We start from the raw sequence: 23992 nt of genomic DNA, 5'->3' as shown, positions 1-23992 counted from the left end.
GTGTTTTGGCCAAAAAGGCCTTCCTCAGGGGTCTTCAAATTGACGTATACAGATGTTCCTCCAAGATTACACGGAGCATAGACACTAATGCCTTTTTTACAGGCATTAGTGTCTATGCTCCGTTTCAGATAGCACCAGCGTTTTTGCGCTTATTCTTTCTATCCCATGTAATCTTGGATGAACATCTGTATACATCAATTTTTGGCTAAAACACGGACCGTGTAGGGTCCCAATAAAACTATTTTGGTGCTCTTACTATCTGTGGTCTTCAGTCTGGTCCTTTTGGTTTCTTCCGCCCTTCTTGTGGTTGCCTGACATTTACCACTCAGGCTTTGCACTTACTGCATCTTAAGAGTAAATGTCTCCATATGGTTTGTCTTTGCTTGCTGTACTTAATTTATTCCTATAACTATGAAATTCCTAGAACAAAACATAAAACTTCAAGAATATTTGCATGACTATCCCTGGGGTTGTTCCGCCCAGGGTATGGCATACTCTACTAAAATGCTGAGATTTTTAGCATGCCAATGGTATATGGCTGTTATCTGTTAAATCAAGAGTTCAGAAATAATGTATTTAATCAATTTTATTTAAAACAATACCTGTGTTCAAAACAAGTCCATAATCAGATTTAAAAGGGAATGCTACTGTATAGTATTTGGATTACAAGTACACTTAAGACAACTATTGTCACCAATCTGTGAAAGGCTGTTCTCCTATCCTCAGGGATCTGAAGCCAGGAGAGAGATATACCATCCATGTCACAACCCAGGGTGGACTTGAGCCCGACAAGAGCCTGACGAGAACTCCTTTTCACGTGTGGACTCGTGAGTACCTCAATAACCTTTACATAAGTGGATATGATGAAAGAGAACAAGACCTACTTCAAGTCCAACCTTCTGATCAGGGCCAGTGTTAAACATGCTGGGGCCCAGGGCAGAAACTTGAGAGAGGGCTCCAAGGTGCACCAACAGGCTGGATCTCCTTTAGCTTAAATAAGCTTAGGGACCCCCTGTAGCATGGGGGCCCAGGGCAGTTGTCCTGTTTGCACCCCCTCCCCTCATACCAGACTGGGTCCCCTGGATTTATAAGCCACACTTAGCAATAGTGTTTCAAGAAGAGATTTATGTACATATAGTTGTGAAGGAAGAACTTGGCTTATGTACTGCAGGCTAATCAGATATATGAATCAGACATTCATTGCAAAATTTACTTTAGTTGCAATGCTTTACCATTGCATAAATCCAGATCATGGTCTAGGTATGCAGTAACTCTACTTGTTAAACAGATATATTACAAACAACTAATATTGCTTCAATACTTCAAAATCTAAGAACAAATACAAGAAATCATGAGTCTTCATCAGGTCCACTCAGTGTGGCTTTCAAGCCCCCCTCCCCCCCACCACGCAAGCACGCACGCGTACCCACACACACACACACACACCTGGGAAGTGTTCTCAGAGTTCCTTAAAGCCCCCAGGATAAGTCAGGTTCTTCAGGGTAGAACCACTGGAATGCACCGTACTCTGTAAAAAGACTGCAGGAGCCTGCAGTTACTGAAGCTTTGCATACAAAATACTACTAGTCTCTGATTGAGCAGACCCTGATCTGAGGCTGGACAAGAGCACTTTTTCCCCTGACATAGTCATCATCATACTCAAAATTGTAATCTCAAATGTATACCTCCTTTAATTCACAAAAACCTCTGTATCCCAGAAAATCCCCTTCTGACCTCAATGAGGATTAGAACTAATAATATTTTAACATGAGGTCACTGTATTAAATTATAATTGTTAAACAATATCCTCTGAAACAGAGAAACATGAAAAAATGATGACAGAAAAAGACCATATAGTGTATCCAGTCTACCCATCAAAACCAACAGCTCAGTCTACAACCCTTCCTTCTGTTTCAGAGATGCTCAGTACCTATCCCATACTTACTTGTATTCCAATATGGCCCTCATTTCCACCATCTCAACTTGGAGGCTCTTCCACATATCTGAATTTTATAGTGTATTTTTAGTATGTACACTGCTATGATCTGCTCAAGCGGTATATCAAGATTTTAATAAACATAAACTTAAACATATCTACTATCCTTTCGGTAAAGAAATATGGCCTTATATTACTCCTGAGTCTACCTCCTTTCAGCTTCATCCGTGATGTCATGTTCCAAAGCCGCCTTTCCACTGAAAAAGGCCTGAAACCCATGTATTTATTCCTTGGATATATTTAAATGTCTCTATTTATCATATCTCTACTTTCCCCTTCTCCTCCTCCAGGGTATGCATTTAGACCTTTACCCAATATGTTTTATGACCAAATCCATCGACTGTTTTAGTAGCCACCCTCTGGACCAGTTCCACCCAGTTACCACCCACAGTGGTCACTGGCACCGAATATCTGGAGTTAATTCACATTACTCTGACTGCTGGAGTTTATGGGGGTTCTGGCCCAGATTCTGATTCCGCCTCCCATTTCAATCTCCCCAGAATGGAAAACATTCCCCTTCCACCCCACTCCCACCCCTGAAGATAGAGGAAGTTAGGCCTGGAACCCCCTCCCCAGGCTTACCTTGATAAATCCCTGGTGATCCACTGGTAAATGAGCAGAAGCGATGCCCAGTCGCTCCTGCCAACGTCAGTGACTACTTCAAAATGATTGTCATGACCTCTAGTGGCAACCTCAGAGTACTTCAAGTACCGCAGTACCTAAATGTAGGCCTGGGGTGGGCCAGTGGGGGAGGTAGGCCAGTGGGTGCGGGGCTACCTTGCTCTGTCTTCAGGAGGTGAATGGGAGGAGTAATTGGGCCAGGTGAGGGGAAGTTTTCTGTTCCAGGGGATGGGGGGGGGATTGGGACAGGGGGCAACCAGAGCCGTTATCCAGAAAGTAAATGCAGGGCCAGTCTGAGCAATTGTGGGACCCTGTGCAGACTAGTTTGGTGGGGCCCCCTGCTCCCACCTAGCCCCGCCCCCACCAAGTCCCACCCCTTGTTGACAAGATGTGTTTTAAAATTTTTTATTTCAAATAAAGACAAATCAAGCAAAACTTGTACAGAAAAACTAATTCAAATAAGCACAATGCTATCATAGGAAACCTTTGGATTTAAAAAGCAAAACCTTGTGCATGTAAATGGATAAGTGAATTAAAACAAATGTTCTTAATATGTAATACTTGGTAGCAATAATGAAACAGTGATTGAATATTCACATAGCAAGCAGGCTGAGCCAATAGATTTATTTTCCACTGAACATAATTAATGTTGTATGAAATTGGTGGCTAATAGTGTGCTGAACTGGACAATGTTGGCACATTTAGACTGACTCTGGACAGTTCTGCAGGAAGGAAACCCTTCCCTCATTATTCAATACCTTCTCTGTGAAATAGTAATTAAAAAAAAAGGCAAGTGCATTTTTATCTTATACCACTGCATTCCACAAAGCAAAAGGAGCAAGTTCTTTTGATGTAGGCACAGGAAAAAAAGATGTTAAATGCTCCCAGGTCTCAACCTAATTAATGATTTTTTTAAACTGTACTTATAAATAGTAAGTCTGATTGTTAAGCACATGATACTCATAATGTATGTTTTGGTGGCACTTTACTAGGTGAAAACATCAGAATAGAGTGAGTCCCTATAAACCAGCCCTTCCAAATGACACAATAATTAAGATTTAGAACTAACTAGATGAAACCAATACTTCCTCTTTGTACATCTATATGCTACACAAGCCAGCATCTTTGAAAATATAAGTGAGGTCCAATAAAAATGCTACCAACAATAAAGAATGACAACATGGATAGAGCAGCTCATTGATTTATTTGTTTGTTTCCCACCTTAGTAATTCCCTTATCCCTTATTTGTTCTGTTTGACTGTCTGTTCTAGTTAGATTGTAAGCTCTGTGAAACAGGGACTTTTTCATGTTCACGTATACAGCGCTGCGTACATCTGGTAGCGCTATAGAAATGATAAGTAGTAATAGTAGGGTAAGGGGATGAGGGGTGCACGGAGGAGAGGGAAAGGGAGACCAACCTCATGGGCTTCAGTGGCCGTCTCAATCTAACCACCTTCAACTCTCTCCTATCTGCTCCCTTAGTTCTGGCTCGCAGCACCGCTGCCTTCTTCAATTTTTCAGGCCGCTGGCAGCGTCAGTGAAGTAAGCATAGGCGCCCGGTATAAGAGGCTTGGACAGGCTAAGCCTCCCCTGCTGTGCTCTGAGAGGTTTAAATTGTTGATTTACCTCCATCCTCACAGCAGGAGCTGCAGTGAAAGCCCTCTAGCCTTGTGTAACCAATTGTAGAAGTTGGTTTATGGTTTGTTTACCTTACTGCTGGGAGTGCAGGGGGAGGGGGGGGGGGTTGGCTGGGTTGCCAGGGAGATATTTAACGAGGATGACTTCCTGACCTGCACTGAGAACAGATAGCAGCAGAATCGGACAACCAGACAACAAAGGTAGAAAGATCATTTTATTTTCATTATAGTGTTTGGAATATGTCCACTTTGAGAATCAGGTGCTCAACATTAAAAGTTTATATTTATTTACTTATTTATGGCATTTTATCCCACATTAAACATGAATTAGGGTGTTTTGTGGCTCTACATGAGAATTGTGATGATATGATCCCTTGTTTCATATTGTTGACGGTCTGCATTTTCCGTATGGGTGGTACATTGGTGTATTAGGTTCTGCCCAGTGTAATATTTATGGTACAGTAAGGTTCTGAGTGTGTTTTTCCACAAAGTTGTGCATAGTGTTTTGCTGTTGAGCGATTGTGCTTAGAATATGCTTTGAGCAACCACTTTATTCTTTGACATATGATACATATCTAATATCTAAATTTAATAAAAGGTATTAATTGTGACTATTATTTGTATTTATTTATTTTTTTCTGTGTGTTATCAGACAATTATGGATTTAAGCTCCACCCCTGGCCCCACCCCCAACCCCGCCCCCTTTAACATCCCCAAACAGTTGGGCCACCGACCGCCTATGGAGGTAAGCACACTGCCTTCGGTGGCCCTGGAAGCTCTCACTCTGTTGCAGCATCCCACCTATGCAGGACAAGAAATTGCAGCATAGAGAAAGCTTCTGAGCTGCCAAAGGCAGTGTGTTTACCTCACTGACTCTGCTGGCGGCCCAGATTGAAGAAGGCAGCGCTACAGGGAGCGGAAAAGGAGTAGGAGAAAGCTGACCAAGGCGGTTAGATTGAGAACAGGAGACGGCAATGACAGTGGAAGCAGGGAGCAGGAGGGAGATGCTAAGGCTAAGCGGGCCCTGGGAGCACGAGACCCTGTGCAACTGCCCCTGTCACCCCTGCCTAAGACCAGCCCTGAGTAACTGGGCACCTGCCAGTATTCAGACTGGTGCCCTGGTTACCTTCCCAACAAAAAGTTAGGACAGTCTTTTTTCTGTCCTACCTTTATGCAGGCTCCCAGCCAGTTAACTAGGTGGCCATTTTGCCCAAACTCCGCCCCAGCCCACCCCTAATCTTGCGGGTTAGGGGTTGCCTATTAAAAGGCAATATTAACGTAGCATAATAGATGATGACAGATAAAGACCTGTCATTACAGATAAACTCATTACATATCGTATGTGATACTTCATATGTATACCTGGTCTTGATTTGTCCTTGCCATTTTCAAGGCATAGACCATAGAAGTCTGTCCAGCACTGCCCTTGTTCTAAAATTTATGAAGTTAACATTGAAGCCCCTGAAAAGCTCTACTCCAGCCCATCCAAATCTATTCAGCCACAATCAGGGCACAAACAGTAGAAGTCTGCCCAGCACTGGCCTTGTTTTCCAACTTCTGAAACTGAATCTGTCCAGCCACTATCAGAGCACAGACCTTAGAAGTTTGCCCAATACTGACTTTGCTTCCCAATTACTACTACTACTACTACTAATAGCATTTATATAGCGCTACCAGACGCACGCAGCGCTGAACATTTGAAATAGAGAGACAGTCCCTGCTCAAAGAGCTTACAATCTAGGTAAAACAGACAGACATTACGGGCAAGGGAATTACAGGGTAAAGAGGAACAGGGGAGGAGGAGGGCAAATGAGTAGCGGTTAGGAGCCAAAGGCAGCAGTGAAAAGGTGTGCTTTCAGCATAGATTTAAAAACAGGTAGAGATGGAGCTAGACGTATGGGTTCGGGAAGACGGTTCCAGGCATAAGGTGCCGCAAGATGAAAGGAACGAAGTCTGGAGTTAGCAGTGGAGGAGAAGGGGGGGTGACAAGAGAGATTTGTTCAGAGAGCGGAGTTCACGGGGTTGCTTCCTAATCTCCGCTAAGCATCTTTGGATCCATTCCTTCTAAACAGACTTCCTTTGTGTTTATCCATATATTTTTGAATTCCGTTACCGTTTTCATCTCCATCAACCTTTTCTCACATGAGCACGCAGTATTGGAATACACTGCTGCGCAACTTAAGAACAATCAACGAGCAAGCTTCCTTCCGCAGATTACTGAAGACCCATCTTTTCGAAAAGATTTACGGGAAGAACCAAAACACATAAAGTCCACACTTACTGTTCACTAATGCATCATACATTCACCTCTGAACTCTCATTCCCGTGTTATCACATCATTCATACCTTTACTCACAGAAAGATATATACCATATGTCTTCATGCCTTTTTAGCGCCCTCTAAGCTCCCATTGTTTCCTTCCAAAGTTTCAATGTTTGTGCTCCATTGTTACATTCCTTAACGACACCTCAATTGTTTCGCATAACTCTGCACAATGTAATCCATAACCAATCTGTAACAAATTGTATTTCCAACATTTAACTCATATTGTAAGCCACACTGAACCCGCAAAAAGGTGGGAAAATGTGGGATACAAATGCAATAAATATATCACCTCCCACAGCAGGGCACCAGGTATCTACCACCATCTCCATGAAAAAATACTTCCTGACATTATTCCTGAGTCTGCTCCCTTTCAACCTCAATTCATGTCCTCTAGTTCTACTCCTTTCTGTCTCTGGAAAAGGTTTGTTTGTAGATTAATACCTTTCAAATATTTGAACATCTGTATCATATCACCTCTGTTTCTCCTTTCCTCCAGGGTATACATGTTCAAGTCAATAAGGCTCTCCTCTTACGTCTTGCAGTGCAAATCCCATACCATTTTCATCACTTTGAATTGCTTCAAGCCTTTTTACGTCCTTAGTAAGATACAGCCTCCAAAACTGAACACAATACTCCCAAGTGGGGCCTCACCAACAACTTGTAGAGAAGTATCAACACCTCCTTTGTTCTACTGTCTATGCCCCTATCTGTGCAGCCTAGCATCCTCCTGGCCAAGGCCACCGCCTTGTTGCATTGTTTCGTTACCTTCAGATCCTCAGACACCATCACCTCTTCTGAGACAAGCTTACCAATCTCTGCCTTCCTATCTGGTATATCTCATTTGGTTTTCTGCACCCCAAGTGCCTCACTCTGCATTTCTTGGCATTACATTTAACTCAAAAAGCAACAAAACCAAAAATTATTAAACTCTCATAAACATAAACTTTCTTTAAAAATTTTTGTGCTCAGACCAAGTGCATCATGATCACGGAGAAGCGACTCCTGAACTCAACGCGTAGTTAAACTATGGAATTTGCTGCCCGAAAAAGTGATTAAGGCGGTTAACTTAGCGGACTTCAAAAAAGAGTTGGATGGCTTCCTGGAGGAAAAAGCCATAGAATGTTATTGAATGGATGAGGGAATAATACAGTATTTCTAGGATGAGTGGGACAAATTGCTTGTTCTTTTGGCCGCTGTGGGTGACAGGGTGCTGGGCTTGATGGACCCTTGGTCTGTCCCAGCATGGCAATGCTTATGTACTTATTGTACACAGTCCTCCTATCTGGTAGCAGGGAGGACTGTGTGCAATGATGGTGGGTAAGTGTATCTGTTCAGGAGTTGCTTCCCCAGTGATTTATTTATTTATTTGTTACATTTATACCCCGCACTTTCCCACTCCTCGGCAGGTTCAATGCGGCTTATATATAAATAAGACATGTTGTAGAGACAGAACAACAGTGGAAGTACAGTAGGTGGGAAGGTGGGTTAGGGGTGGGTAGGGGTGCTGGGGAAGGGGTGAGGCATGCTTGTAGTGCGAACGGGGAGTGCAAAATCTTTGACCATGGCTTTATCTTACATTTAGGTGATTAGGATGGAGCATTGGGGTAGGCATGTTTGAAAAGGTGTGTTTTCAGTGAATTCCTGAATGGAACTAGGTCATTGATTGAGCGAATAGACCGAGGAAGAGCGTTCCAGAGTTGGCTGTCTACAAAGGAGAAGGTGGATGCATAAAAGGACTTGTACTTGATTCCTTTGCACTTGGGGTAGTGTAGATTGAGGTATGTTCGTGATGATTTAGACATGTTTCTGGTTGGGAGGTCGATCAAGTTGTTCATGTAGCTTGGAGCTTCTCCGTGTATAATTTTGTGAGTCATTGTATGAATTTTGAAGTTTATTCGTTCTTTCATTGGGAGCCAATGTAATTTTTCACGGAGAGGTGTCGTGCTCTCAAAGCGTGATTTGTCAAAAATAAGTCTAGCTGCCGTATTCTGGGCAGTTTGGAGTTTATTCAGGATTTGGACTTTGCAGCCGATGAAGATACTATTGCAGTAGTCAGCGTGGGTAAGTACAGTGGACTGAACCAAGTTGTGGAAGGATTTTGAGGGGAGGTAGGGTTTCACGCGTTTCAGTACCCACATCATATTGAACATTTTCTTTGTGATGGTTGTTGCGTGGTTTTCTAGCGTTAGATTTTTGTCTAGTGTCACTCCGAGAATTTTCAGGTTGTCAGAAATGGGTATTGTGACCTCGGGGGTGGTGAGAGTAGCTGGAAGTGGAGTAGAATAGGGGGATGAGATGATGAGGCATTGCGTTTTTTCTTTGTTTAGCTTCATCTTGAAGGCGTTGGCCCAGGAGGTCATGGTATTCATGCCCGTAGGAATTTTAGTGGTGATTTCCGATAGGTTGGATTTGAAGGGAATGAATATGGTGATGTCATCGGCGTAAATGAATGGGTTGAGGTCATGTGATGCACTTGGTCTGAGCACAGATTTTAAAGAAAGTTTATGGGAGTATAATAATTTTGGGTTTTGTTGATTTTTGATTTAATACTTTGAAAACTGGACTTTGTGGTACCCGAGGGAGATATATAGTTAAATTTTAACTACCAAACCCTTGACCATTCTTCTAACATTTGTAGATCCCTTTTTATGGTTTGTACTGTCTGGTAAAGTGCTGCTGAATATTACTGCTTAGCCCCAGACAAGTGATTAAAACAGCCAGGAGCCTCTCCTGATTCTTTAACTTGTTTTGAATATTGGGCAGACAGTCTCTAGAATAGCACACAGTACTCCAATTGAGATCTAACCAGAGACTTATATAGAGGCACTATCACCTCCTTTTTCCTGCTGGCCATTCCTCTCCTAAATCACCCAGTCATCTTTCTGGCTTTTCCTCATCACTTCATCTGTTTGGCCACCTTAAGACCAACAAATATGATCAACCCCAGATCCTATTCTTGTTTTCTACACAAAAGTATTTTACACCCTGTATTGTACCGCATCCTTGGATATCTATTTGATGGCACACCCGGTGGAAACAACTACTTTTAAAAACACATTCAGACAAGGAACAACTTCATTCAGTGCTTTATTTGTGTAAATGCTGACACTTACATGTGTAGGCGGCAGATTTTGCATTTACTCCAAGGGGAGCCAATTTAAGGAACCAAGTTCCAAACTCAACATTTTTGGATTTTCAATGTCGTTTTAAATGCCAGAGAGGTAAGCACAATTGCCCCTTAATTACTCCTTCAAACCCCAGATCTAAAAAACATATGCATGCCTAGGAGCAAATGTAAATGCTGACAGGGGAATTTTTTGAGGTATACAGGCATTTCTGTTACAAAAGACAAAATAATATACATACTTTTCAGGCTTGCCCAAGCTATGCCCAGAACTCATCCCCTTCAAACTCATATATAAGTATATAAGTGTTGCCATACTGGGACAGACTGCAGGTCCATCAAGCCCAGCATCCTGTTTCTAAAACTGGCCAATCCAGTTTACAAGTACCTGTCAAGATCCCAAAACAGTACAATACATTTTATGCTGCTTATCCTAGAAATAAGCAGTGGATTTTCCCATCCATCTTAATAATGAGTTATGGAATTTTCTTTTAGGATGCTATCCAAACCTTTTTTAAACCCCACTAAGCTAATTGCTTTTACCACATTCTGTGGCAAAGAATTCCTGAGTTTAATTACACTTTGAGTGAAGAAATATTTTCTCTGATTTGTTTTAAATTTACTACTTTGTAGCTTCATTGCGTGCCCACTAGTCCTAATGTTTTTGGAAAGAGTAAACAAAAGATTCACATCTACCTGTTCCACTCCACTCATTTTTTTATAGACCTCTATCATATCTCCCTTCAGCTGTCTTTTCGCCAAGCTGAAGAGCCCTAGCTGCTTAAGCCTTTCCTCATAGGGAAGTTGTCCCATCCCCTTTATCATTTTTTGTCACCCTTCTCTCTACCTTTTCTAATTCCACTATATCTTTTTTGAGATGTGGTGAACAGAATTGCACACAGTATTCGAAGTGTGGTCACACTATGGAGCAATACAAAAGCATTATAATGTCCTCATTTTTGTTTTCCATTCCTTGCCTAATAATAACTAACATTCTATTTGCTTTCTTAGTCGGCGCCTCACACTGAACAGAGGGTTTCAACGTATCATCAACGATGACACCTAGATCCTTTTCCTGGTCGGTGACTCCTAATGTGGAACCTTTCATCACGTAATTATACTTCAGGTTCCTTTTTCCCACATGCATCACTTTGCACTTGCTCACATTAAACGTTATCTGCCATCTGGATGCCCAGTCTCCCAGTCTCATAAGGTCCTCTTGTAATTTTTCACAATCCTCTTGCAATTTAACAACTTTGAATAACTTTTTGTCATCAGCAAATTTAATTTCCTCACTAGTTACTCCCATCTCTAGATCATTTATAAATACGTTAAAAGCAGCGGTCCCATGGACAGACCTATAGGGAACCCCACTATCTACCCTTCTCCATTGAGAATACTGACCATTTAACCCTAAACTCTGTTATCTATTTTTAACCAGTTTTTAATCCAAAATAGAACACTACCTCCTGTCCCATGACTCTCCAACTCCTGCATGCCATGAGTATAAATATGTCAGTAGCGATTTTTCTAAAATCAGTGCTTACACATGGGTGGCCATTTAGTTTAATTTAACTTATTAACATACTTGATAACCACCTTTCAATTTCTATATCAAAATGACTCACAAAGCACATTACTTATAATAGAAAAATCAAAAATAAAATAAATTCCATCAGCACTTGGAAATCAGCTTTTTACATGTGTAAATGGTGCCTAGCCCTTCTAAAATGGCCTTCATTGCCATGCAAATTAGTGACAATGGTATTGAAGTCACTCAAACTGATTTTGGCTTTTTGAGACTGAACAGTGAAAAATATACTATATTGTCAAATAGCAGCTATTGTATAAAAAAATTCTTCATGGACAAACAGGATAAATTGGTGTGACATGTGAATGATGGTACCCAGGACAGAATGTAAATTCTATGCATAGTATAGCATAAAAGTCCTGTAAATAAAAAATAATTGCATTGTCACAAGGTCACCTCACTTATGGGCATGTTTAGTAAACCATGCAAAACAAATAGTGTGGGTGTTAGCGTGCAGTAGCCATTACCATGAACCTATGCTAACGGCTACCACACACTAAAACCAGCCAGCATGTTAAAAAGTCTGCACTAGCTGCTTAGCATGAGTATGGGTGAGATCCAGGTGGATCATGGCAAAGATGGGGCATGGCCATCAATGACAGCTAGTTGCCTGGACGTTGTGACTTTCGATAGCCCAGCTGCACTTCCCATCACTTCAAGAAGTGGCATTAAGTGTAACTGCACTGGAGCAGTTGGATAGTGCAGTTATAACCTGGGAAAGACCCCCTCTAATCACTCCAACACAATCCCCACTTCCAATTGAGATTCCCCAACACAAGCCCTTGATCAAATTTCCCCCTCCCCTCCCAAGATAGCCCCTCTCATGATCTCTCCTCCTACATGGACCCTCCCCAGAAGCAGCCCCCTTCCACAAAGGAACTTCCCGAATCCTCCCACATACTCTGACACTGCCCCCACCCTCAGGAGTCAACTGTGAGTTTCCCCGGTAATCTAGTGAAGAAGGGTGGAGTGATCCTACTCTGCTACCATCCTGCTCTGGGTTCAAAATGGTGCCTAAAACCCTCAGCAGTAGTCTCACAGTTCTAAAACTAGGGGTCATCCTGCATATATAGGCAATCATTCCTTATGTGGCAGGATGACCCCTAGTAGCAGTACTGTGAGACTACTACTAGGGGTCATAAGCACCATTTTGAACCCTGGTGGCTAGCGAGGCAAAAGCAGAGGAGCACTTTGACCCTTCTCCACTAGATACCAGGGAAAAAACCTGGATGAGTTCTACAGTGGGGTCAGGAGGAGGGTTAGGGTATGATGGGAGGGCTTTAGTTCTTGTGGGTTCCTGTGGGGGGCCCGAACTTGGAGAGGGGGTGATGAGGGCTTCATGTAGGAGATTACTGTCTAGGGAGAGGGGTTGATTGGAGGTTGGGGTGTTTTGCAGGGGAGGAAGTTGCTTCTGGGGGTGACTGATATCTGGAGGGGGGAGGAGGCACAGGGCACACTGATCACATTGGGGGGAATATTCGGGGGGGGGGGATAATGCTGCAAGTGTTTTTTTTAAACTTGTGGGCAACACTGGGGTCCACATTCCATGTCTCAACAGATGCAGGAAGTGCAAACCCTTACCACACTTTAGTAAACAGGACCCTTAGTCATGTTCCATTGAACAATGCAAATATGTTGCTGTATTGGAAAACTCTTTTCTTCACTTTGATCTTGAGACTCAGAATATCTTCTTTGTGCCTCAATGTTTCTGAAGTGATACTTTGAACACAATTTTATGAGATTTGGGTTTTCATTTTAAAATGAAAGTAAAATCACAGGGTACAGAAAGGCAGGACCAGTGCTTGGGTCTTTGGCACCCCCCTGCAAACTATCAGTTGGTGCCGCCCCCCAGTCCAGCATCTCCTTCTCCCTACTCCCTTCTCCCACCCTGTACCCTTTTCCAGCCCAGTGCCTTAAAAGGTGAAAAACAAAAGGTTTGGGGTTTTTTTTTTACTTGACAGCTTTTTAATTTATTTGAAAGCTTCCCATATGTAGATATAAATATCATGAAATAAAATTGAATATCACTAAAACTGCTTAAAAAAATTATTGTAGCTGGTGGAAACAGCTCTAATAAGAGCTATATTTTGTGCTCCTTTTTTTTTTTTTGTTACATTTGTACCCCACGCTGTCCCACTCGTGGCAGGCTCAATGCGGCTTACATGGGGCAATGGAGGGTTAAGTGACTTGCCCAGAGTCACAAGGAGCTGCCTGTGCCTGAAATGGGAATTGAACTCAGTTCCTCAGGACCAAAGTCCACCACCCTAACCGCTAGGCCACTCCTCCACTCACTATACACTGTTCTATACAATACAGTAATATATGGCCAAATTTCAGTGAGGCTATCCTGTTTACTAAAGGGTTCATCTTAACTGTTGTTGTAATCAGCCTTGAGAAGCCTGATGTTATAAAGATTGGAAGTAAAATTAAACTCTTCTTTCATTGGGGCACATGGAATCACATCTTCATCTCATCTCTTTTGTACAAATGGATTATTCTGTTTTGAGCATGTTTCAGGGTCAAGTGGTTTTCGTAAGTTGAAATAATAACAAAAAATATTTTCTTTCATGCAGATCTCTCATTTGTTTTAACATAACTAAATGGGCTTTAAGCCCCTATTGCAGTCCATTGGTTTCCTTATATTTGTCCTTGTGATGACTTATAATGTGCCAAAACCTGCCCCCCACCCCCCACACACAGTAATGGCGCCATCTCCCTCCAGCGTACAAGAGTCCTACCATGCTGCCTGCCCTGGTGTAGTAGCCCCTGCGGTTGTGGGGGCAGCAAAGAATCCCACTCATTCCTGCCCACTGCCGCTACTCCGTCTCCGGCGCTGTCTGCTTCTCTCTTCTGTGTTGTGAGCGCTGCCGCTGTGTTTTCCCAAAATAGCTGCTGAGACTTTGTCCGTGGCACAGAAGAGAAAAGTGGAGAGCGCCAAATTTGGAGTAGCGGCAGCGGGCAGGAAAGAGTGGGATTCTTTCCTGCCCCCACAGCCGCAGAGACCACTACACCACCAGGGCGGGTGGCAAGGTAGTAGTACACAGAAGGGGGATGACGGCATTGCTGTGGCGGTGGGGGGAGGGTAAGAAAGGGTAAGCATGGCAGTCTCTGGCGCCCCCCGAATGTTGGCACCCCCTACCATGCATACCCTGCTTACAGCATTCTGCTGGCCCTGCAGAAAGGACATTAATAAGCACAGTTTTCAGGCTAAAATGCTGATCTCTACTTTCTCTGGTTAGAATACATTTTGGTTCTCATGGCAGGATACAGCATATTTTGTTTTAGTTGCTGTTTCTCCTGTTTCCATGACTGCTTCAGCAAATGAACCTTTGCCATCAAAAGTTACTGCCTCTTCTTTGGAGATGATTTCAAAGCTCCTGTGTGAAAATGAGAGCTACTGAAGCTGAGCATTAGATTCTGGCATTGAACATTCAACATCAGTCTGTTTTCCATAGACATGAAAGATGACATCAGTTCCACATGTGGGTGATGTTATCTGATAATGTTGATGATGGAAAGTGTGATGTCGAGGCAGAGAAGACTAGAAAGCCATTCATATGTGTGTGGCTGGTATTGTATATGAGTTCCTGCTGTGAAGTCCCTTTGGTTGCTTGTCCTTGCAGGTTCTGCATTTCTGTTTACCTTTATCTTCTCTTTGATCATGTTCCCTCTGTGCTCTGGATTTTCACCACAATTCTTATTTCAACAGATAGCCTTCAAATTTTTAAAATTTTAGGGAACAAGAAATAATTTATAACATATAATTTAATAAGGATAATTAATTTATAACATATAATTTGATAAGGATAATTGTAATCTATAAAAATGTCTGCTTTACCTACAAAAATAAATCATGGGAAATCTGTATCAGGGAAAGGTAATAAAGAAAATAATAAAATCCCTGATAATTCAAAATAAAATAATATATAGATAATTTTTCCTTATAATTAAAGCAAAATATGAGGAAAAATATAATTTCATAAATTGCTGTGTTTAGATGGAGTCAAATCCCAAAGAGTTGCATAATTATATACCTGATCATTATACACCTAAACATGTGAAATAATCTAAAAAAAAACTTAAGGGGCCTTTTACTAAGCAGTGCTAAAAAGTGGCCTCCACTATCCCCAGTGCGGGTGTTTCCTGCATGCTAAGGCCACTTTTAGTGCTGCCAGCAAATGACCAGTTTTTCTATTTTGGCCATAATGGTCATGCGTTAATTTTCCCATTAGCGCATGAGCACTTACCGACATCTATTTTATAGGTGGTAAGGGCTAACATGCTTATACACTGTTAATCGGTTAGCGCGTGGCAATGTAGCTACGCTCACAGATTAGTGCAGAACATACCTAGTCCCCGCCCCCAGCGTTAAAAAATAAAAACTATTTTTTTTTAGTTCGTGGGTAGTGTGCACACATGCAAAAACTACTGCAGTAGTGCATTATAACCTGTGATAACCGCAACTTAGTAAAAGGATCCCTAAATGTGCAAAGAAATAATAAACTAGTGAAAAAAATCAAACACCAGATTCAAATAAAGTGCAATAATGAAAACTAATATAAAATATCAATTGTCAAAAATTGCCCAGTCCGTGAGACAATCCCAAAAGCCTACCAATCTCCAAACATCCGACATAAGCAATGTTTCAGTAAACTAGACTTTCTTCAAGGAAGATATCTTCAAATAGCCCATGACCTGAATCAAGACAAAGTCAAAATCAAATACACATAACCCCCCCCCCCCCCCCCCCCGGTACTCAGCTGCTGGCAGGCAGTGTGGTTAGCTGTGCCAGCGACACTGAGCCCAGATATTCAATGCTAGGCCATTTCCAGTGACCAACATTGAATATCCCGGGGAGAGGAGGTAGGGGTGGTCAACTCTAATTTAACCAGTTATGTGAATTTTCAGCACTGGTTAAAACTCAATACCGAAAAAAAAAATGTATGCTTCCATACAAAACCAGACCCCATCCCTAAGTCCATTACCGTCAACCAAGCGACTTTCAACCTCTCTCCCACCATTAAGCTCCTAGGCGTTCATATCACCTGCGCCCTCTCCCAGGCACTGCAAGTCAACACCCTGGCCAAAAAAATGTTTCTACACAATGAGAAAACTCTGCACCATCTGGAAGTTCTTTAAAACTGACCAGTATGAACGACTGGTACATGCGCTGGTACTATCATCACTTGACTACTGCAACCTAATATACCTAGGCTGCACAAAAACCTTACTCAAGAGACTCCAAACCATTCAAAATACAGCAATCAAACTAATATTCAGTCTGTTAAAATTCAATAGTGTTTCTCCTTCCTACATCAAACTATACTGGCCCCCATTGAGGCAAGAGTAATTTTCAAGCTGGCCTGCTTCCTCTTTAAACACTGCAAGGACTAATCCCCAGCTATCTATTGGCTCATTTCTGTTTTGCAACCTCAACCAGATCAAGAAGACTGCACTGGCTTTCTATCAAGGAAAGTATCTCTTTCAAAATCTGTACCTTAGTCCATAAGATTATCTACGGTGTAGCCCCAGGTTACATGATTGACCTAATCAATCTCCCAATCAGAAATAGTACCAGTTCATCAAGGTCTTATCTGAGTCTCCACTACCCAAATTGCAAAGGAAAAAAATACAAGACAACCCATGCATCCAACTTCTCTTACATAAGCACGCGCCTGTGGAACGAACTGCCACAAGTGATGAAAACAACTTATGATCACCTAAAATTCAGAAAATTATTAAAGACTCATCTATTCGGAAAGGCATATCCAAATGACCCAACTTAAGTGACTCAACCCTGTAACACTTCACTATCAAAGATCGTATTGAACATTGACAAACCCTTTTACCTCAAACCCAACTTGATTGAATCTTATCTTCCCTACCCCACTACAACATTTTGTATTTATCCCGTACCAGACTTGGCGAATGCCTTCACGGTATTATGTAAGCCACATTGAGCCTGCAAATGTGTGGGAAAATGTGGGATACAAATGTAACAAATGAATAAATAAAGACAAGAAGCCACCAATTTCTTCACTTTCCTCTCATCTAAAGGCAAGAAGAGACTATCACTATTCGACAAATCCCTTGCCATTCAAGGTGCCAGACTCTGGAAAGACATTGCCAGAATATACTCCCCCACACAATTCTACCTCATGTTCCAGAAAAAGATTAACATTCTCTTATTCAAGAAATATGTACTGTAGCTAGATCTTTACCTACCTCCAAAACTCCAATTGTAATTCTCAGAGAAATGTTCTGATCTCTCTGTCTTTGTAAACCGCTTAGAACTGAAAAGGTATTAGCGGTATATAAGCCCAAATCTAATGTAATTAAGTTAATATCGGACAAAGATAAGACTGCTATTTATGTGGTCTGATTTGCCTACTAAACTTAGCCAGCCAGAGCTTGAGTATTCGCAGATAGCCAGCTAAGTCACACAACATAGCCTGTTATCGGCTAACTGCTAAGCACTAATATTTAGCAGAAATAACTGGGTATCTCGCACTGCATATTAGTGCTTAGCCAGCTAAGCACTATTTAACCAGCCAGGAGTCATTCCTGGCTGGTTAAATAGCGCTGTATATTGGGCCCAAAGACTTCAGAAGGGCTTCAACTCCATTATATTCTATATATGTATACAAATCAAAAACAATGACTTATAAGTGTTTATTTAAGACATGAAAATATTTTCATAAAACAACTTAGAACAAGTAAATAATAAACTAGCAACTTACCATGCACAACCGGGAGAGGCTTCAAAACAGTTATTCATGTTATCTTGGAGACACTCCCATGACCCACCCATACTCTGCTCATGGTTACGCCTCCTTATGCACTAAGCATTTTTGGTATGTATATAGAAGGGTGCCTAGCACTTACAAGCATAAATGCCAATTAGTGATTTCATTTACACGCATTTGCCCCCAGATTCTATAAATGTTGCACAAAATTGCACGCTATTCTGAGATGTGCACACAACTAAATTGGCTAATGAGACTGGCAAGAATTTGGATTTGCGCACACATATTACAAAGCTCTATTCTATAAATATCTGCATGCAAATGTTATATCATGCCACTCAAAAGGGGGCATGGCCATGGGAAGGGCATGGGCAGGTTAGGATGTTCACTAAAGATGAATGCAGTATTACTGAATACTGGGGATCTGTGCCTAACTTATGTGCCAGAATTTACATCAGGATTCAGTTGGTATAAATCCTAACACTCAACGCGTGGAAATGGGCTCTAAGCACTATTCTATAAACGGCATCCAATTTGGAGCAACATATATAGAATAGCACTCCACACGGATTCTTGCGGCCTGTTTTTGAGCACTATTACTGAATCTAATCCTTGGTGTGCAATTGTGTGTACCTCTGTAATGTTTAAGACCACCTTAAAATTTTACAACATTTTTTACTCAGCTTCTCTATTGGCTGTTTCCTGGATTTCCAGTTTTCTAAAATGTGGCCTTATGAGTGCAGGTTATAACCCCAATAATACAGCTCATTTGAACATTTCATACTAAAAAGGCTATTTCTGCTGAACGTGGCAGAACGTGCAATAGGTATTTCTCAGCCTCCTTATATATATTGTATAACAATCTTTGTTTAGTAAGCCTTTTGTAAAATACTCAGAGAACTATGTGTGTCTTGACCTGTGCACCCTAAGTCCTACCAAGTCACTCTATGCTATAAACAGGCTTTACAGATCCTAAGTTGAGCAAACTGGTGAAAGTAAGAGCTAGGCTCTTAACTTTTTCCTCAAACCTAAATCCTTGCCAATGGCTTTCCACTTTTTAGGATCCAAAATTTTGGCACTGCATGAAACTAGGAAAATAAGTTTAGGAACTCATCCCTAATCAGTCATCAAAGGGATCAGTTTAGAAACTTAACTCTCAAAGTTAGGAGCCATTGGTGCTTCTTTTAGATGTTCCTAAACTGGAACTTAGAAGTCCATATTGCAAGGACATCCAAATTCTGGTTTTTCAAAGCCAGGATATGAATGTCTAAACTTGCAGAATCTGCACCTGGCAAGGGGGCATAGTCTGGTCGTGTTTGGGACTGGGTCTTGGGCAGGCTAAAAATATGGATGTTCATTCCCCATTGCAGAAGGTCAATAAAGGTCAATGTTGAGAGTTAAACCTTGAACCTAGAACATCCAGTGGGCCATTTTGGAAAGGTCAATGACTGTTTGCACTTACCGTATGTTAACAGCAAATCATAACACAGGGTAAGTAGAAAGCCTGCGTGGTACATTCAGGGAAGGTGCCTAGCATCTGCTCTGCCTGTACTGCTCCTACTCCATCCAGAGCCCCCATAATCCCATATTTTGAGGTAGTGCACTCCCAGACTCATGTGCCCCCCTCCTGCCCCCCAGGAGGTCCAAAGCCCCATCCTACCCCCCTCTCCCAATAGATCTGAGCCCCTTTATGACCCTTCCTCCTTTGCAGTAGGCCTAGGATATTGCATCACCTGGAGGACAGGATCATTTTGTACTTCACCAAGGTGATGTTCTCCTTCCTCCAAGGCAGCACTGGCAGCTATGTCCTTGTAGGTCTTCTCTGTATAACTGTCTGTCTGCCTGAGCAATTGAAAGGCTACTTTTAGCCTCAAGAGATCAGATTCACTCTCTGAGTTAGGAGCTTTTTGTACTGAGTGCACACATATGACTTCTTACCAACTGGGAGATAATCATACACATGACTCTTGCTGCTGGACTGCTGTCTGCATCTTTGTGTTGGTGAGTTGTTTAGTTATTTAAACATGCTAAGGTAGTAGGGATACTAAACTAATATGAAGGGTCTTAAGATTATTTGGTATATTTATTCTTTTAATGTTTGCTTCTCTCCAAACTACAATGAATTGCTGTTTAGGGCAAATCACTTACTGATGAAAATACGTTGTAGTAAGAAGTTTCCCTCTTGTCCTCTTAATTGAGATAATTGACTATAAATTAAGAGATGTGCCTGGGGTGGGTGGGAAAGAAGACTAAAGTAAGACTAAATAATGTATTTGGTCAGACCGTACTACTACTACTACTATTTAACATTTCTAAAGCGCTACCAGGGTTGCGCAGCGCTGTACAATTAACAAAGAAGGACAGTCCCTGCTCAAAGGAACTTACAGGTTATATGTAAGCCACATTGAGCCTGCAAAAGGTGGGAAAATGTGGGATACAAATGTAACAAATAATAATAATAATAGACCTGTAAGTCCAGTATCTAATACCTACTCTCTCTTTTTTTTACTGCTCTAGGATTCTAACAATTAAATTGAAGCTATATTAGACTATATAAGCAAGCTACTAACTAATATTTGCGTCGTTTAATGAAATTAAAATACATTTTTATCAATAATCCTAAATATTTTCTTCTACCCCAAGCTTTAAGTCACCAAGGGGCCCTTTTACTAAAGCTTAGCTTGAGCTAATGGACATTATCATGTGCTAATGGCCCATAGCTATAAAATAGGATGGGCAGCACTTAGCATGCACTAATGTCTGTTAGCACATGCTAAACTTTAGTTAAAGGACCCCAAATATCCCAGAAAAGTAATATTCAGTTACCCAGTGAGTCTTCCTCCTTTCTCAGAATTCCCTTAGATGGGCTGATTTAAGAATCAGGAAAAAGACCTACAAACGATCTATGCAATATAAGCATAATTTTTCTCGGTGGATTTTTTCCTTTCCTGTAGTTGCAGCAAGTTAGACCTTGGGACAAAGATGGGCTATTCCAAAAACTTTGAAATTAAATTAACATGCAGGCTTTTGTAGAATTTTGACCGTATTTTACTCAAAACATAAATCAGGTCCACTGGGCCTACAAAGGTATCTTAAATAATACACCTTGGATCTGATCCAATAACTTAATGATGAAACCTAGCACTCTCTCTGAAGATGGTGCTCTTTATAAAATTGTTCTTCAAATGTTTCTCCTCTTGCCAGGACCGCTCCCTCCCAGCAACCTCACAGCCTCCAGAATCTCTGCCTCTTCCATACACTTGACCTGGGAACAGCCATCACTGGACTCTGTGGATGGTTACATAATCAACATCACTACCAGTCAAAGTAGTAGGAGTCGCTATGTGCCCATCAGGAGGACAACTTCTTATACTGTGCGAGATCTGCTTCCAGGTCAAAGGTACCGTGTATCAGTAACTGCAGTTCAGAACACAGAGCAAGGACAAATGCACAGTGAACCCATCCATCTGCATGTCATGACCTGTAAGTGCACATATCTATTCACTTTAAAATATGAGGGATGTATCTGCATTAGACACTATGAATAGTGCCATAGTCCTGAGAGGGTATTGGCAGTGCTATTGAGGGAGGTTGCACCAGTGGAGATGTAGTTAATGGTTAGAGGAGTTATGAACCAGGGGGCATCAGTGGAGTGGAGGCATAGCTTAATGATTAGAGAAGTGGGATATGAATCACACTGCTCCCATTGATGTTGTTTATGATCTCCTCAGATCACTTAACCCTCTATTGCTTTAGGTAGAACTTTGTTTGTGAGCCCTTCTGGGCAGGGAAATAACTCATGTACCTGAATCACCTTGTGCTCTGACTTTGAAAAGGCAGGTAATACATTTATTTATTTATTTATTTACTCATTTGTATTCCACCTAAAAACTAAATTAACCATATCAAATTTAATTTCCAAATCCAGTATTACACCTAATAGGGATGTCAGAGCTGTAATTGGAGGTTAGTGCTATTAATGAAGGGAGCACTAATGTTACATCTACTACGGATTCTAGTGCTCTAGTTAGTGAGATACTAGTGTAACACATAGTAGAGTTGTTCATTCTGTCCTTCCAAGCCGTCATCAGTGTCACTGCTATACTATATTTGATGCCATACTTTGGAAGGATATATGCACAATATACAGAAAAGGAAAAAGTATTGTAATTGGGAGATGCTGATGTTAAACACAAAAGTATGGTGCTGCACGTTGGGGGTGTTCTAAATGCTGTTGGTTTTCTATAAATATGCTTGTACTACACGCAGCATGGTCACTGACAGTTAGTATTACAACGTTTTAGCAGAAATTGTACTGGCTCCCAATAGAAGGGAGGATCAGGATTCTTTTTAAATTTGTGTGTATGCTTCACAAGGTTTTGTATGCATCATTGCCTTCCTACATGTATGCTCACTTTCAATTTGTATTTGCGGGACGTAATTGTAGATTGTAATAACTCTGTCTTTTCGTTGTCTGCTCCCAAAGGCAAAAAAATCTTTGACATTATTTTGTATCTCTCTAGCTTATCAGGCAGTAAAGGTCTGTAATGATTTACCTAATGATTTACAAGTTCTTACCCACTATCATACTTTTTGAAAACACTTAAAAACCTTAGAACTAGTTATGGCTTTAGCGTAATATAAATTAAAACTGTTATGTTATGTTACTGATGTTACATACAGCATATGTGTTGATGCTGTGCAGCATGCATATTGCACTGGACAAAAAATCCTGGAAGGGTGTCAAAATACATGGGTCTTGCATGGGAAGCAAACAGAAACAACAACACTGAGTAAAAACTAAATAATACAGCCAGGATCAGAGGGAGATAAGACGCACATGGCAGTAGTCAGCAGCCCGGGCCCTTTCCCCCTCCTCACAGCATCTCTTCTCTTCCTCTCACCCCACCCAGTGACCCCTCATCACATCTCCCTCTGCCTCCATCTCTGGCTTCTCTTCCTCACAACTGAGGCAGCAGGAGTCCTTCCCCACTGCTCCCAATATCCATCATCACTTCTCTGTCTGTGCTCAAAAGCGCCAGCTGCACATTCATTTATAAAATTCACAGGCCCAGTTACTGATGATCTTATGATAAGCTGATACCTACTGAGGGCAAGTAGGATCTATATCTCACATAGCTCTTCCCGATCAATCTTCAGCTTACGGCAGTCAACATTTTTTGAAACACTGACCACCGCAGGCAGAATTAGCCCCAGATATTTAATTCTAGCCCACATCTGGACCCCAGCATTGAATATCTGGTTCTAATGATAGTTGTGCTGGCTGCTGGAGCTTATGTAGGTCCTGGCTGGGACAAGCTTAAAGGATACAAGTGCCTTCTGCTCCTCTGATATTTCGTCCCTCCCCTGCGATTCCACTCCCCCTACCTCCAACCCACAACATGAAGAAGAGCTGACCAAGCCTCCCACCCCTGTACGTCCCCCCCCCCCCACCAGGCCTGCTTAATAGAGTCCAGGTGGTCCACTGGGGTCCATAGGGCAGGGGCGATGCCCACTTGCTCCTGCCAATCTTGGCTCCTTTTACAAAATGGCCACTGCAACCTTTAGTGGCAGCCTCACAGTACTGGTAGGCAAGTCCTCAGCTAGCATGTCCTTTGGGCTACTCAACCCATGTGTGCCTCAAGGACATCAACAGGGGTACAGTCAACACTGCTGTTAGCCCACAGGCAATAGGAGGCAGGGATAGCAAGAAAGCAAATTGAAATAGCTAGTACAAAATGTTAGTTTTCAAATGACATATCCCTTGGGCTCTTCAGTGTATGTGTCCTGATGATGACAATAGGAACAAGTTTAGCACTGGTCTATGCACAAAGGCAGCGAGAGGCAGGGATGACAAGGAAGACAGAGGGAAACAACTGCTATTGGCAGGCAAGCTGTCAGATGGTATGTCCCTCCTTCTTAACTTATTAGACTACCGGTGTCTGAAAGTAA

At 41.8% G+C, this 23992-nt stretch overlaps 1 protein-coding gene across 1 annotated transcript in view; it reads left to right on the top strand.

Annotated features, from left to right (window-relative positions):
• Positions 1-23992, top strand: part of SNED1 (sushi, nidogen and EGF like domains 1) — a 684146-nt gene that overhangs the window by 542852 nt on the left and 117302 nt on the right. Inside the window, 2 exon segments of the mRNA XM_030215639.1 lie at positions 727-827; positions 21245-21523. Of these exon segments, the coding sequence (XP_030071499.1) occupies positions 727-827; positions 21245-21523 (380 nt within the window).

This window comes from Microcaecilia unicolor, chromosome 10 (assembly GCF_901765095.1).
Source record: "Microcaecilia unicolor chromosome 10, aMicUni1.1, whole genome shotgun sequence".
NCBI lineage: Eukaryota > Metazoa > Chordata > Amphibia > Gymnophiona > Siphonopidae > Microcaecilia > Microcaecilia unicolor.
Note: the sequence above shows the minus strand (reverse complement) of the source record. Positions and strands in the feature narration are given on the sequence as shown.